Source organism: Echeneis naucrates, chromosome 6 (genome assembly GCF_900963305.1).
Source record: "Echeneis naucrates chromosome 6, fEcheNa1.1, whole genome shotgun sequence".
Lineage (NCBI taxonomy): Eukaryota > Metazoa > Chordata > Actinopteri > Carangiformes > Echeneidae > Echeneis > Echeneis naucrates.
The window spans coordinates 5,682,729-5,697,952 of NC_042516.1; the positions used below are offsets into that span (position 1 = coordinate 5,682,729).

Genomic DNA, 15,224 nt, shown 5'->3' on the forward strand with positions numbered 1-15,224 from the left:
AGCAGGAGAAAAAAAAAATAGGCATTACACAGTCACGTGGCATGCAATACAACTGGGAAAAGATACAATACTGGCATGCTAAGTTAGTATGTGGCCAAAAAAAGAACTTCACATATCCAACAATGATAGCTGTGCAAATCTAGAGGCTTACCTGGGTGAGTTCAGGTATGTCATTTTTGTCTATTCCCACTTGCTATAGGAGAATGCAGTGATATGTTAATGCAACAGTTAATAGTCAAATTTAGCTTTTATTCAGTGAAATAATGTGCCATGTCCATCTCTGTGCATACCTGAGCAATTTTGAAGAACTCAGACACCCGAGTCATTCGTGTCAGGAATCTCTTGTAGATCTCCAGCCCATCTTTGCACTGGCTTCTCTTCATTTGGAAAAATTTTTCTAGGCAATAAACATTGCAACATGTGACTCTTCATCCTCATATACAGTCCTTCAAAAACACTTAAATCTCTCATCAGGTTTCAATTAATGAATTATCCAAGTTGAAAATCTCGGCGGTGTCCACTGTATCACTTTCTGAGAAAATAATATCATCAGTGGAATCAAAATGATCCCATTCAGGGCTGGGTTTACAATCAGACCTGAAGGCACAGGCTTGTCCAACTTGCATGAATTTCACATTAACTCATAATAACGTTCAGAAGTGGACGTGACTCCTATATCCCTGTATGCACACCTGCAACTTATGTGCTTGCTCCTGATCACCAGGTTCATCTGCCAGACCTGGATCACGTGTTCCTGGCCAGATTGTGGCTGTACTTGGCAGGATTGGAAGCATTTGTACATACGTCCCATAGGTGCTCAGTTGGATGTAGGTCAGTGGAATGTGGCGATTGGTCGAAGGCATCAATGCCTTTTGCAACATGTATGAGGTGTCCTCCCAGAGAAGATGGATCACCTGTGCATCCTGATTGCAACCTCAGTTGCAATTGTCTGGTGGCCATCCACATGCAAAACTGTTTCCTTTTTGGGGTTTCTCTCCATTGCACTTACTGTCAATTCCATTGTCCAACAACACAAACATGTCACGTTCCGTCAGTTCTGTTAACCTCTGCACCATAGTTTACTTTGACATGATCCCACATAACTGCTCTGCTACTGTGAAGTCACCGTCCCCTAAATCCACAACAAAAAGTAGTCCCCAACAAATGCTGTATTTTCTCCTGACTGTTTAACCTTTGCTAAAAGCTGCACTACTCAGTTGTGCACATTTGTGTATCTGACCCACTTTCAAAGGTTTGTTTTAATAGTACTGTGGCAGCACATTGGTGCTGCCTGGTACAGACAGAATATGTAAGGCATTAGGTATTAACAGTTTTAGGCTCTTTAATGTTTTTGTTTTCAAATAAAAAATTACCCAGTACATATTTAAAAATTCCAGCCTCAGCCGTTCACAGATCATTTCATCAATCATGTTATACAGTGAAAGGAGTGGCTCTTTACCAAGCAGGTTAATGATTCCGTCGTTGTAGCAGGCATATAACTTGATCAAATCTTTGAAGAGTAGGAGAAAGCAAGCATTTATGACTCCATTGTTCAGTTCCTGTGGGTGAACCTGTGGGCACAAATAAAAACCAAGTGACTGTGTCAGACACCAAAATATCACCAGTGATGATGTTTTAATGATACAAGTTAATGTGCATGTACCATACCACAGTATGCTAGTGTCTGTACTCTCTATTTTGTACTTGTTCTGCTGTTGAAGATGTTCCAAATATAGAAATTCAAGTCACAAAGCTAAGTATACTAATAAAACATCACACATTATTAACACCAATCCTTTGCGCTAAATGGGGCTGTGACTGCATGCCATCATACACTATACAGCATCGAGCTCAGTTGGCAGCTGTTTCCGTCAGCGTGTTCATCAGCAACCATGTAAAGTATATCTGCTACTTATTAGCAAGTGACACTCACATCAAAATCCAGCAGCGCGTCGATCTGGCTCTGCAGGGTGGGCATCCCTTTCAACAGCTTCTCTACTGTCATGGTCCTCATCACTCCATCAGCTCTGAAGTGGAGTGCCGATAGAGAAGGAAACGAAAGTGCGAGAACATGTGAATTGAGCTGAACCATTTTAGGCCTGCCGAGCTTCCTGTAACAATGCATGGTCCGCATGGTCTTGAAACTACCGGAACGAATCCAGCACTGATAGAAATACTGTCAGCAACACCTTTTTCTGCGCCTGTCACACATATTAACCACTAACATGTCTGATATCTATTCTGTAGTCTCTGTCTGTATTTCCAGTGCCTTCAGGGACCTTGTGCCTGTCACCTACAGAGCCTTCCACCCGATTAGCTTGAGTCATAGCCCACTCTGTATTCATCTCTGCGTTCTCTCTGCATGTGACCATGGGGAGCACATGGCCACTGTAGCCCTCACCCACAGACAATAAACCTCTATCAAACAGTCAAGGGCCACCTGGAGCAGTGTGGTTTTGCTGAGGGTGCACACTCCGTTCATGCTGCCATGTTGACTGAACATGATTTTTTTTTTTTTTTGTTAATTTTATTTCTGTTTGTTTGTTACTGGTAGTCCACTTTCTGAGCCTAAGAGGCCGTGGGCCAAATCTGATCTGGGTAAATACCCTTGATTGCTGATGATTGAGTGCACCTCCATTAGGGAGGAGTGCAGCTGGATCATACCAAGTTAAACATGTCCTTAATGTGTGAATATTGGGAATAAATACTGTTAAATTGACATGACTAAAAACAGGTTAAAATTATTTACTAATTAAAAGAGGGGAGGACCCTGATTAAAGGTTGAACATGATGTTTAAATAAAAATTTAATGGTTTATGCCGGGTGGGTGGAGTCCTGGGGAAGGCTATGGGTTTTAAAGAAGTAGAAACGTTCAGTTCACCCTTTTGCTGCTGTGTTGCTATGAGGAGCTGTCTTGCCTGTGTTAAAGGTGAAGCTGACTCTATAACTGTTTTTGTATGTTCTTTGTTTAATGTGCTTGTTGAATGTTGTATTTATTATACGCTGATCTGTTCCTTGTGTGTAACGGTGTTCTTTTTGTCTTCACTGCAGCCATACTGCGATCGCCCTAAGTAAATTGCCACTTTTGTGCCTTGAGAAAATAAATCACCCTGAATCTTGGCCTGCTGTGTTTGTCGGCCATCCCTTACTCATGTTGAGAGTTTCTGGTCTAGTGCTGAGGGGTTACATACCTTTGTCTAAGCCTAGGTGCACTGCACATAGGCAATGAAGCCATGAAATTGGCATAGTGCCATGCTGGAGGTAACCAAGTTCATCATGCTGACAAACACAACTACCGTGGGATTTTTTATTCTGATATAAGGGCAAGTAAGAATGGGGCATTTTTGATCACAAAGTCACGAGGCAGCAGGGAGGTGTTGTGAGAAATGAAAACCAGTACCCTTTCTTGACTCGGCCAAAGTCAAAGGACATCTGTCGGTAGGCGAAGGCCTTCTCGTTGAGATAGCGGCTGTAGCGTCTGATAAATGTAGACATGTCATAGCCTGAGGAAGAGACAAAATATTTACAGATATGCATACTCTGTAGTGTCTCATGAAGTTTAGTCATGGCTGTGGAAAGAATCAAAAGATTCATAAATACAAATGTAAGAAAGACCTTCCACTTGTTAGAAATATATGGATGATAAAATGCTAATTGTGCTGAATCACCAGTCCACAGAGTTCCACATTTTGAGTAGAGATGGTTGTTTATCTTCCTGGGGCTGGTGGGATGAGAAGATTGAATCTACTCCCCGAACTACACTCAATATGAAGCTAAAGGTACAAGACAATAAGCTTACCATCAAGACTCGAAGCAAGATGCACCCACTAGGTTGCTACTTAACCTTTACACCGCTGTACAAGCAAAACAATTAGCAAAAATGTGGGCCAGAGGTGTCTCAGGGCCAGGGCCAAGTCCAGCACCTGCTTATAGCTCCATGTTTAACAGAGATAAGAGAGTGGAATCAGTTGTCTATCTTTATCATGCTAAATATGAGGCCAGTGCCAGGGCTCAAATACTGAGATTTCATCTGATATAATCCTGATTCTCATTTAGACATTTAAACATGGGCAATTTGTCAGTTGTACAGGCACAGAAACTAGCGTTTATCACTGTGGGAAACTGTTTCCATAGTGATGGGTTCATTTGATGGGAGCAGGGATTAGGAGAGCTGGAACTGAGAAGGAAGAAGAGACATTCAAGCTTTTCCTGCTATTCTGTTGAATAACCTACAAGAAAAAGCAAGCGAATAAAAGGTCTGTAGATGTCTGAATATCTGTATATAAATTCATCTGGGTTGAAAATGTTGGAGGACTGCTTAAGTCATACAAGGGAAGTAAAGAGACGTCACGCACCATGGGAGCCAGTTTTGTCCAGGAAGTTGCTGAGGTTGAACAGGGTGTTCCGAGATGCCAAGAACTGCAGGAATCTCTGTGAGAGAGAAAGCACAATGGCTGAGTTAAATATGGTTCAGATTAGTTGGCAGTCGTAATTCAAACTTTTGGCCATCAATGTGAAATGTCTTGTGTTCCAGCCCATATTAACTACACAGAAATGGCAAAAAAAAAGAAATAAAATAAAAGTGTAAGAATAGTTGAACATTTTAGGAAATACACTTTTCAACAAGTTCAACATGAAGTTTCTCCTCTATGAGCCTACAGTACACTACGGTATACTGTTATCTTAGCTGGGTATAAAGACACATTAGGGGGCAACTAGCATGGCTGTAAGTGACCTTTAAATGTGCTGGTATAAAGAATTTGTTTACTGTGAAACCCCCCTAAGCTAACTAGCTATTTCTAATAAAGCAGTGATCCTCAAACCTTAATCCCCCCCTTGTCCCAACTTTGGACAAGGGGGGGATTTTTCCCATCTGCCCCCATCACCCCAACAAAATACTAATGCTAATGCTCACGAAAAATGCCAAGCAGAAAATTTTCCGATTTATTCAAGCAACATCCTGTTTTATCAATCACCAACATTTGTGCTTCATGTCACAATCTCTTCTTTTCATTTGGCCCTACATGTGGGCTTTTAATGATTACTTTGTGTGTGGTTGTTTTGTTTTGAATGCAGGATCTTTCTTTTTTTCATGGAAACATGAAACAGAATATTTCCTCCAGTTTCCTCCAGTTGTCATGTCTCTACATCCCACACTTTCAGAATTGTGGGCATAAAGACATGAGAGTTTTTTTGAATTTTCTCTGCTAATGCTTAGCAAGATAGCCAAGCATATGTCACAAAATATTTATATATATTATATTTTCTGGTAATTATTAAAGAGGTGACAGCACAGGATGTTGAAAGAAGAGGCCTGTCTGATGCTCACAGTCAAGCATCAGTAGCTTCAGTGTGAAACTGCCTTCGGCATATAATGAAATTAAAATGAGAGGTGTGATTTTCTACCAGCGCTTATTACATTGATGAAAATTTAGCTTTAAAGGAGCAATGCTACAGCCTTCATGAGTGGGAGGTGTGAATATAAATTAGGCTCATAGAGAGCACCAGGAAATAGAGTATAATAAAGACAAACATGCTCCCTTTGTAGCCCTGCAACAAGAAGCTTGCTCCAGTGACACGTGGACACAGAAACATGCTACACACACACACACACACACATACCTAATGCTCATTTGTGGCTCCCCTTACACAAAAGACAGAGGACAATAAAGTGGAGAGAGGTTAAGAATGACAAATCTTTCCCTTGAGGACCAGTGAGCTGTGCATTATCTTTCCTACTCCAATTTCTTTCACTCTGTCTCTCTGTCATCCCATTATCACCAGGGACACTGTGATAACCTCGGGTAACAACAAACTGAGGAAAGAGGAGACATATACTGCATACATACAATATGGTCTTGTCTCATGGGCCCAGTCTCCCATTGTCATATTTTGGACAAACCTATCAGTGGAATGTGTGTGTGTGTCTGTAGCCAAAGGTAGCTAAGTACAACTCAGTTTTTGACCTGTCACTTACTTGGATGCCTTCAAAAGTTAATGCTATTATCTTCATATCCGTATCTTAGTCAGTCCTCTTTTCTGCTTACTATTAAAGGCAAAGCCCGTAGGAAGTAGGAAATAGGAATTTGGGAAAAGCAGGAATTGAACATAAATCAGTGTCTAAATGAAATGACAACTGGATTGCACACCACCTGCCTTAGTCTTCCATCAGTCATAGTATATTTTCTCTTCCTCTGAAAAGGTATTAATACTTGCTCTTCTCTGCATTGCTGTATTAATATCCCTCCCTTGCCCTTGTGCCAATTCCAATTCAATGGCAGCTTGGGCAGTTTCATGGGCAGTTAAACATCATCTGTTTATATATCCGTTATCCCGTGTTGTCCATTCAAAACTTTATCTTCAGCTGTCAGGACATGAATTGGGTCAGGAGGTCAGGACCACAAAACAGAATGCCAGCACCATAATTTAATCCTTGGTGGCTGTTGAGCCAAATTTAGAAACATTGGGGGGGGGGGACAGAGAAAGATGCTCAGTCCTTCCCCCAGTAGCGCAGCTAAAGAGTAGATGACTTTAACTTTTTAACTATAAGCTCTGTCATACAGAAATGTTTTACGCCTGATCTTGAAAATTGCTAAAGAGCCCGCCCCCCGTACCGATACTGGAAGGTGGTTCCATAGAAGAGGGGCCTGATAACTGAATAGATTTACTTTTGGAGACTCTAGGAACCACAAGTAAACCTCCATCTAGAGAGCGGAGTGGCCTACTAGGACAGTAAGGAACTATGAGCTCTCTGAGATATGATGGAGCTTGGCCATTAATAGCTTTGAATGTTAACAGAAGGATTTTAAATTTTGCTCTATACTCTAAATTTTACTGGCATCCATTGAAGAGCAGCTAACACAGGAGAGATGTGATTTCTTTTCCTAGTTCCTGTTAATATTCGCGCAGCAGCGTTCTGAATCAACTGAGGGCCTTTCAGAGATTTGTTTGGACATCCAGATAGTAATGAGTTACAGTAGTCCAGCCTAGAAGTTACAAATGCATGGACTAGTTTTTCTGCATCATCAGGATGGATCCTACAGGAGGATGTTTCTGATTTTCCTAATGTTTCTCAGGTGGAAGAAAGCTGCCCTACTGACTTGTTTTATGTGAGGGACACATGTCCTGGTCAAAGGTTACTCCAAGGTTTCTTACAGTGGAACTGGAAGCCAAACTAATGCCGTCCAGACTGATTAGATGACTTCTCTGAGGTGCTTAAGACCAAGTACAACAGCTTCAGTTTTGTCAGAGTTGAGAAGTAAAAAGTTCTGGGTCATCCAGTCTTTTCTGCTTTCACGACCTGTCTGCAGTGTGACTATCTGACTGACTTCATTTGGCTTCATTGATAGGTACAGCTGAGTGTCGTGTGCATAGCAGTGAAAGTTGATGCTGCGTTTCCTAATAATGTTTATCTGCCTAGAGGAGGCAGATAAAGCGTAAAGAGGATTTGTCCAAGTACCGAACCCTGTGGGACTCCATAACTGACTACAGTGCATGAGGAGCAGCTATTGCTACCGTGAACAAACTGATGCCAAACTGATGCCTTGGGTTTGTTGGGTGAGTTGCGATGAGGGTTAGGGTTAGTTATTTAAATGATCCTTAAAAATATTTAGACAAAGGATAATTAATGGACAACTTCTTCCCAGGTTTCATGGAAGCAATACATTTTTGATCTGCAACAAACTTCCCATCAAATAGAAATATTCTAAACATTGCTGTATCATTTCATTTAGATCGTCCCCAAATTCAGCCTCATATATTTAGTATCTTGCAATTCTGACCAGTAATTTGAAATATGGCTTGATTGGAAAAATGAACAGGTAATTTAAGCTAAAGACATTCATCTGCTGAATATTTAGGTGTAGTATTAAAAAGCTGGCAAGCTATTTCCACCTTTTTAAGCTAATGACATGGCTGCATGAACATAGATCAAAATTGCAGATTGTGGCGACATGCATGGAACACAATAGCGTGTTTTTGAGCTGTTATTTGCGCGTCTACCTTGAGTCTTGTCTGGAAAGTCAAGTCAAGTCATAGTGCATTACTCGGAGACAGACCATGCGCTTGGATGGTTTAGGTTATGTGCGGGTTTTAATCTCACCTCGTTGCCATGCACCATGAGATGATGCGTGGTGATCAGGGCCTTGAAAACCACCACCCAACTGGCGTTGCCAACCCTCTCCATCAACGTGTCGGCCATCTGCGGGACGTTCACATTGGTTTCCTGGGTGGCCTGGATCAGGTCTGACAGGCACAGGGACGAGAAGGAAAAGGAGGTTAGATAATGTTCTCAGCACAGGTACAGACTGTGCATAAAGCCCTGTATTCAGCAGCTGCAGGGAGAGATGAAAAAGACAGATGGCTAATACATGCCAAGCAGGAGTGTGATGGGGAAATGCATTGCTCACAGTCACACACTCCTGCATCCTAATTTTCACTTGTGGAACTGTCTTTAAAAAGCAGTGGAGCCAGCAATGGAAAGACATTTAGAGTTGCTCTCAGTGTTAATCAACCTATTTTAACGCTTCAGAGTAAAGATTTTTCTGAGATGTCGACCATATTATTATTATTGAATACACTTTGTCGGGGGTCGAAGGACCAAGGCTATTTTTAGTGAGGTAAACCTGAGGCCATGTGTCAAGTTTAGACCAGTGGAAGTATTCTGCCGAAATTAATGTCCGAAAGTGTCGATTCTCATTTCTTCATTGGAGCATCTATTAGTAAGTAATAGATTTATCTGTCCAAGGAAGAAGACATAGTTTTTCATGATACAATTACTGCCTGAAGCTGCTATGTTCCATCTTAATGAAATGTTTTCAAATGGTACTTCGCATCATGCTAACGTTGCCTGGTATGAGTCATTCTGCTGCTGCTTTGTTCGTTTCTGCAGCCGTTCATTAATACCAGTACAGCCAGAGGGAGAGTGGAATATTCCACAGCAGAAAGAAAAAACAGACAGAGGAGAAACGATTGCAATGAGAATCAGATTTTCTATCCTTCAGGTCCGCGCCAACCACACAGTGCAAGGCTCAAGGTTTTGAGAGACCTGTCCGCCTGCTGGTTCAGTGGCAACACCTTGTGTAACACGGCAGGAGCAGGACAATTACCAACACATTATTTCATGGAAGCAGGTCTCACTTCCCCATGCATGTAAGTGACAGGAGGATGCGATGCTGCCTCTGCGTGAAAGAGGAAGACAGCAGGGTATGTAAAACCTAAAGAAGCAGGTATTTTGTGAGTTTCTCTTGGAGACCAATAAAGTATCTATCTATCTATTTCTCAGGAGTTGGTAGAAGCAAAGCCAGTGCTAAAAGAAAATGAATGTTTGACTTGATTTGTTTGGAGGCCATGAACATGAGGCCATTTATGATGGATGTTTTTGCCAGCATATTATATAAGATCTACAGAGAAACCAGCTGTGTGCAGCTGTGTTCTGACTACAGCCATATGACACTCAAATGTAAGATATGCCTGCATTATCAATACTGTAGTTATTTTTGGCAGAAAACGTCATGAACTCCTTAGTCAGCTGCTAAAATGCTTAAAAATATATTTATAGTCTTTCACAAAGTGATATAGTTCTATTAGCTGTAAAATATTTTAATTTCAAGGTTATATAGGACAGTTTATTTCCATCACAGAGAAACACTTTTTCATTTAACTTATAATGACATTAGTTAATAACTGCAATTTGTTGTTGATGGCATTTGGCATATACAGCAAAGTCAACACTTTCTGTACTATACATGGATATTTCAAGATGATTAAGTTGGTCAAGAGGGCAATTAACTATGCCACAAGTCTCCATGTTATAGAGAGCAGTGTCTCCCTCCACCCATTTATCATTGGATCGTGTTGATCAGTTGTGTTGCAATTAACATCTTTTCAAAGGCAGGTACTAGATAAGTAGGCGCAAATGCAGGATGATGGACTGCGAAGGAGAGAAAACCTGACTTGCATCATTTTGAAAGCCTTGATTCAGCAGAGCAGAGTGGACGCAGAGAGACTACTATTGAGTTGTGTGATTCATAATGGTGTCACATCCATGTCTGCATATTTATTGCCAGCAAACAGGGAGACAGCTGAGAGGTGTCTATTGAATTTTCTTCCCTGTCTCAATATAGACTAAATGCCTACGTGTTTGAAGATAGAATTTTTGACTAACACAATATGCTGTATGCAAATGATTTTATTCCTTGCATATCTAAACAAGACAAAAAGTGTGTGAAAACATGGCCGAAAGGAGGAAAAATTATTTTAAAAAAATGTATTCAAGGTCACTCTGCTTTGACTGTCATGCTGCTAGGCTCCTGGCTCATTTGCTCCCTCTATCATTCTTTTTCATCAAGCGGTAATGATTGCTGTGTATGTCCTCCTCTGTAGTAAGGCAGCGAACACATGCAGACACACGCTTAAAACACACAAAAACATGCACACAGAATGTGAAGGATAATCCCTATAGGGCTGATGAGTCAGCAGCCTGCATCATCCTACGCTTTTCATCTCTCCAGCTCTCTGTCTCACTCTTTGCCTGTCTCTCTCTTTATTTCGCACTGCGAGGGGCCATGCTTTGGCCAAACACTGAGACTCAGTGTACTGACCCTCCCATCTTATAACAAATCAGTAGCTGCCTCGGATTCATGGTGTCCTAATGGGAGTACAGCAAGAGAATGATTCTGCAACAAATTATAGCTGTCATTGTGAACTTTGCTTTTGTATTTGATTTCATTTTATAGGTTACCAGATGGTCTTTGCTCCAGCACTGCAGTGGTTTGATGATCTTCCCTTTTTCTGTTGAGCCGTGGTGGTCATTTCTCAAGACAAACACGGCATACAGCGAGGAACCAGCCACTCATGCATCCACCGAGTGTTATGAATCGATTTGATAAAAATTTGTCAGAAAGCCACGGCTCGATTTTTCACTGATTTATCCAAAGGTGAACTGACATTAATTTGAGAATGTGGTAGACAGTGCCGCAGGTGTTATTCCTACATGCAGTAGAACAGAGTGTACATGCTGTGAAAAGAGAAGGACATAAAGAATGGAGGCAGAGAGACTCAGGGCTAACTGAGATGCTGAACAACAATTCAGCAGGAACTCCTGGCTCACTCGTCCCCCAGCCCCTCTCAATTATTCATGTGTGTCTGTGTGTGTGTGAGTAAGAAGAGAGAGATAGTGTGTAAGACAACTAGCTATGTGGCCTGTGAGAAGTGCTAGCACAGAACTAGTCATGCTCAAGAGTAAATTAATTGCATGCTTGGACCCATATCCTATTTTTTGTATAGTTTAACACTCAGCAAACCGAGTTATATAAATTTATATTTACCGCATCAGCTCCCAACACTGTGATGCACGCAGACTGTGAATTACCATTCAGTAATATAAAGCAATGTTGATTACAAAAGTATATTCCAGCAGTTTATTATTCCATTATAATAATGGTGGGGGAAAATGGCCCTGGGTAATTTATTGTAACACAGGCAGACTTTTAAACCCTGGCAAGCCAGTAAACATGAGATCCTACGATTCCCGATAATGTGGCTCAGTAGTCAAGAAGCCATTTTGGCAATGCTCCCAGATAGTTATATCTGGTAAATCGTCTTATTGACCAGGAAGAGAGTCATACTGACTTTAAATGGTCATTAGGATGTAAAACCAGCTTTTACAGAATCACCTGTCAAATGTCATAGGTGTCATTTAAAACATTGGGTTTTACCTCAAAATGGAGTTTGTTTGTTTTTTTTTTTTTTTTTGTACTGCTTTTTAAAATTCAGCAAAGTTCAAAGGAACAAGACAACTATTGCTTTCCCATTTAGATGATGACTGGCTTATAAGGTGTAGAGTCATATTGATAAAGAAGAACACTGAATCATCTAATCATCCCTAAAGTATAAAGAGAACAAGCACACAAACAAAACTGTTAAACTGTCAAAATAGACATTTAAGGTGTATTGATTGATTTTCAATCACGACTCAAGTAACATGCAAGAAAGCACCCCACTATAGAAGTTGCTGGTAGTTTCTGCATTTAAACAGAAACATATCAAAGACAGTGCATGGCACTCCTATGTATTTATAGCCTGTGCGTTAGATTTACAGTGATATGTAGGCGTTTCCTGTGGTCTGTTTAGCAGTGGTAATATATAACATTTCTTTGCTTTGGCTTCATGGTTTCATGTTCTCAGCACCAGGGTGGCACAGTGGTGCAGTGCTTAGTTTCACAGCAGAAAAGTCCTGGCTTCAAATCTTGCAGCCAATTAGGAGAGGTTTAGATGTCCTCCCCCAGGCTGTATGGATTTTCTGCTCCTGCGCCTCCCTTAGTGTAATAACATGCAGTTTAGTTTAAAGTGTAAATACGAGTTCTTCTTTTATACTGATACATTAAGGTGAACCTCACCCTCAGCCAATGTCAGCTAAAAGGTAAAACTGTGTCTCCCTCACTGCCTCTGCCCCCCGCCCCCAACCCCCACTTGCTGTGTAAAATGCCTTGATGTAACTTTGTAATGATTTGGCCCTATGGAAATAAATTTGAATTGGTATGATTTGATTTGAGAATGAATATTGAAATAATCAATTCAGGTTACAAAAAATGTAAAAATGCTTTTGCTCCTCACTCAAAGGACACATACAGTAACATGCCCTTCATTTATAGCCTGGGAACGTTTTTAGATGCTATACAAGGTTATTAGTGGCATGAGGAATAAATGCCACTACAACACTTAGGCATGTCATACCCTCAGACGTGCAAATGCACATCCTTATTTGATTTATTTTACAGCCACAGCACCTGAGCTGTCACTGCGCAGAGTCGCGAGCTAAATAACGAACAACTGGTGTAACGTTCACATCCTCCTGAGTGGGTGTAACCAAACATGAATCAGCATTTTGTTTAAAGAGCGTCAACAGCCAGATTCGTGCCTTTTGTGTTATGCAAGCTGTTGACAGTCAAATTTTCTCCAACTATCCTTGGAAGGAATCATCGAGTCTTTGATGCCTCACTGAGAGTGAGGCGACCATGAACGCTCACTTTGAGAGATTGGAATTAAGTCTCCTTCACCATGTTAGAGCTGGCAGTTCCAATTCATCAGCACACATGGCTGGTCTCAGCATAGTTGTGTCCTCAAAGGTACAGCAGTGTTCCCACAGCCGTGATATTTTTAACAGAAATTATTCTCTGGTTCATAGTCACAATTTATCACTGAACCATGATAAGCTTCAAGCATTCTTCCTTAGCACTGCAGCAAAAGCTCATTTTTTTATACACATATAAAATGAAAGTCTGTGATTATGTTTTTTTTTTCATTGCTTTTATTCTCCAACACTATTCATGTCTAAAAACCATTAAAATCAAATTTAGCCGACAGATTCATCCATTGAAATAAATATTGCTGTCTGCTCTGCTGCATGTCTGTCCCTGGAGAGTAGCTCTGTGTCAGCAGTTGTCACTGAGCACACCCAGGGATGTGCTTCCTGTCCTGCTACACTGCTTTGTCTTGCTACTGAGCTGTAGTCAATAAAATACATAATCGTTTTATTCGTAATGATGAAAATGCATGATTAAATGCAAATTAGAATATCAGGCTATGGCTAATCTACGATTTGTTTTTGTTTTTGTTTTTGGAGGGGGGGTTAATTATGTCTGGATTAGCTCTATGGTGCAGAGGTACGGAATGGTTAACATCAGACTGCAGCTACACAAATACAACGATTCTTCATCATGAGAAATATAAGATGAAATATTGACTGGGGGCTCTAATATTCCCAGTAGAATCCCAGGACCTTCCCTTGTACATCTAATGCGTGTAATGTGTGCAAATATACCATATAGCCAGCTGATATAAGAGCTAATGATTAGTCAGTATCACTGTAATGCCATATTCACTATTATCATGCAAACATTTGTTTTTTAGCACAGAGGCTTTGTCATCTGAAGGGGGGCATGTTTACACATGGCGATGCACCCCTACGGTGAGGACATCAGGGCAGTTTCACCCGCAGTTCTTTGTGGCATGGACGCCACAAGATGATTGAAAACATCAGTTTGTGATATTGATACAAGTTGCCACGATTGCATCACACACAGGTGAGCTTTATTCTGGCAATCTTCTAAAAATCCTAATCGCCCCAATTCTTCCAAAGGTTCTGGATTAAGATCCTGAGTCTGGGGGCCATGAAATACAATGAAGTCACTGTTGCATGGAACCAGTTTTGGATGGGTTGTGCTTTGCGACATGGATTGTCATGCCTGAGAGAACTATTAGAAGATAATACAGCTGCTGTTGGAAGTGTGTATGGTGTATTGTGGTATGGTTTTCTTCTCATTCCAGTTCTGGTTATACTTTCTATGTCAGCTCCAGCCATTTTGGGAATTCAACTCTTTTCTTATGAACATGTGTGTTTGTGCGCACAGGACTGCCGCTAATGGGATGTATTTTGTTGTTGTTGATGTGGCATCATCAATGAAGCCACAGTCATGCGATGATACACATAATTATATGCACTGCCACTACATGATCCCTGATTGGATACCTTCCTGAATAAGCCCATGTTCCTAATAAAATGCTTGGTTAGTGTCACTTGGCTACACAACATGGGATCCTTGTTTCTTCTATGAATCTGCTAAGTGTTTTTAACTCTGACATGCATCATTCTCACCAGCTGAAATTTGTCTACCACAAAAGTACCATTGTGTCCTAAATGATATTTGCTGAGGAAATATGATACACACCTGGTAAATGCTGTTATAGGAAATTGTTTACACTGCCAAAGATGATATCTTTGGGCTTGGAGTCATGAGTCATAGACAGAGTAAGGAAGATAAAAAGAACCGACGGACTAACTTAATGTTGGTTTTGATCTTTTCATGAGTTTATTCAGCGATAAAAAAAAAATAAAGACTAACATCAGCCTTAACATACTGTGTTGTTTTAGTAGGTGATGCAAAAGGCTTGTATTGATCAAGAACTATCACACTTTGGACTCCATTAGTGATCAAGGTAGTGTCAGATGACGGTCACTGGATACCATACTAGGATGCCCTGCAACGGCATGCCAAGTCCAATACATGCATGCCAATTTAAAAAATTACCCTTTGCCACATCAATAAACATAACTGATATCGAACCCCCTGTATGTGAGTACAACTGATGGGAAAACGTCCAGCATGCACAAACCACAGGACATGCAAGCAACTACCTCCTCATATTTTTCATAGATGGATTTT

At 40.9% G+C, this 15,224-nt stretch overlaps 1 protein-coding gene across 1 annotated transcript in view; it reads right to left on the reverse strand.

The window, feature by feature from the left end:
• snap91a (synaptosome associated protein 91a) overlaps nucleotides 1-15,224 on the reverse strand; it is a 49,265-nt gene that overhangs the window by 19,926 nt on the left and 14,115 nt on the right. The window contains exons 2-8 of the mRNA XM_029504714.1: nucleotides 8,102-8,244; nucleotides 4,356-4,431; nucleotides 3,401-3,503; nucleotides 1,934-2,027; nucleotides 1,460-1,571; nucleotides 291-397; nucleotides 152-193 (exon numbers count right to left, since the gene is read on the reverse strand). Coding sequence (XP_029360574.1) covers nucleotides 152-193; nucleotides 291-397; nucleotides 1,460-1,571; nucleotides 1,934-2,027; nucleotides 3,401-3,503; nucleotides 4,356-4,431; nucleotides 8,102-8,244 — 677 coding nt within the window. The remainder of the gene's footprint in view (nucleotides 1-151; nucleotides 194-290; nucleotides 398-1,459; nucleotides 1,572-1,933; nucleotides 2,028-3,400; nucleotides 3,504-4,355; nucleotides 4,432-8,101; nucleotides 8,245-15,224) is intronic.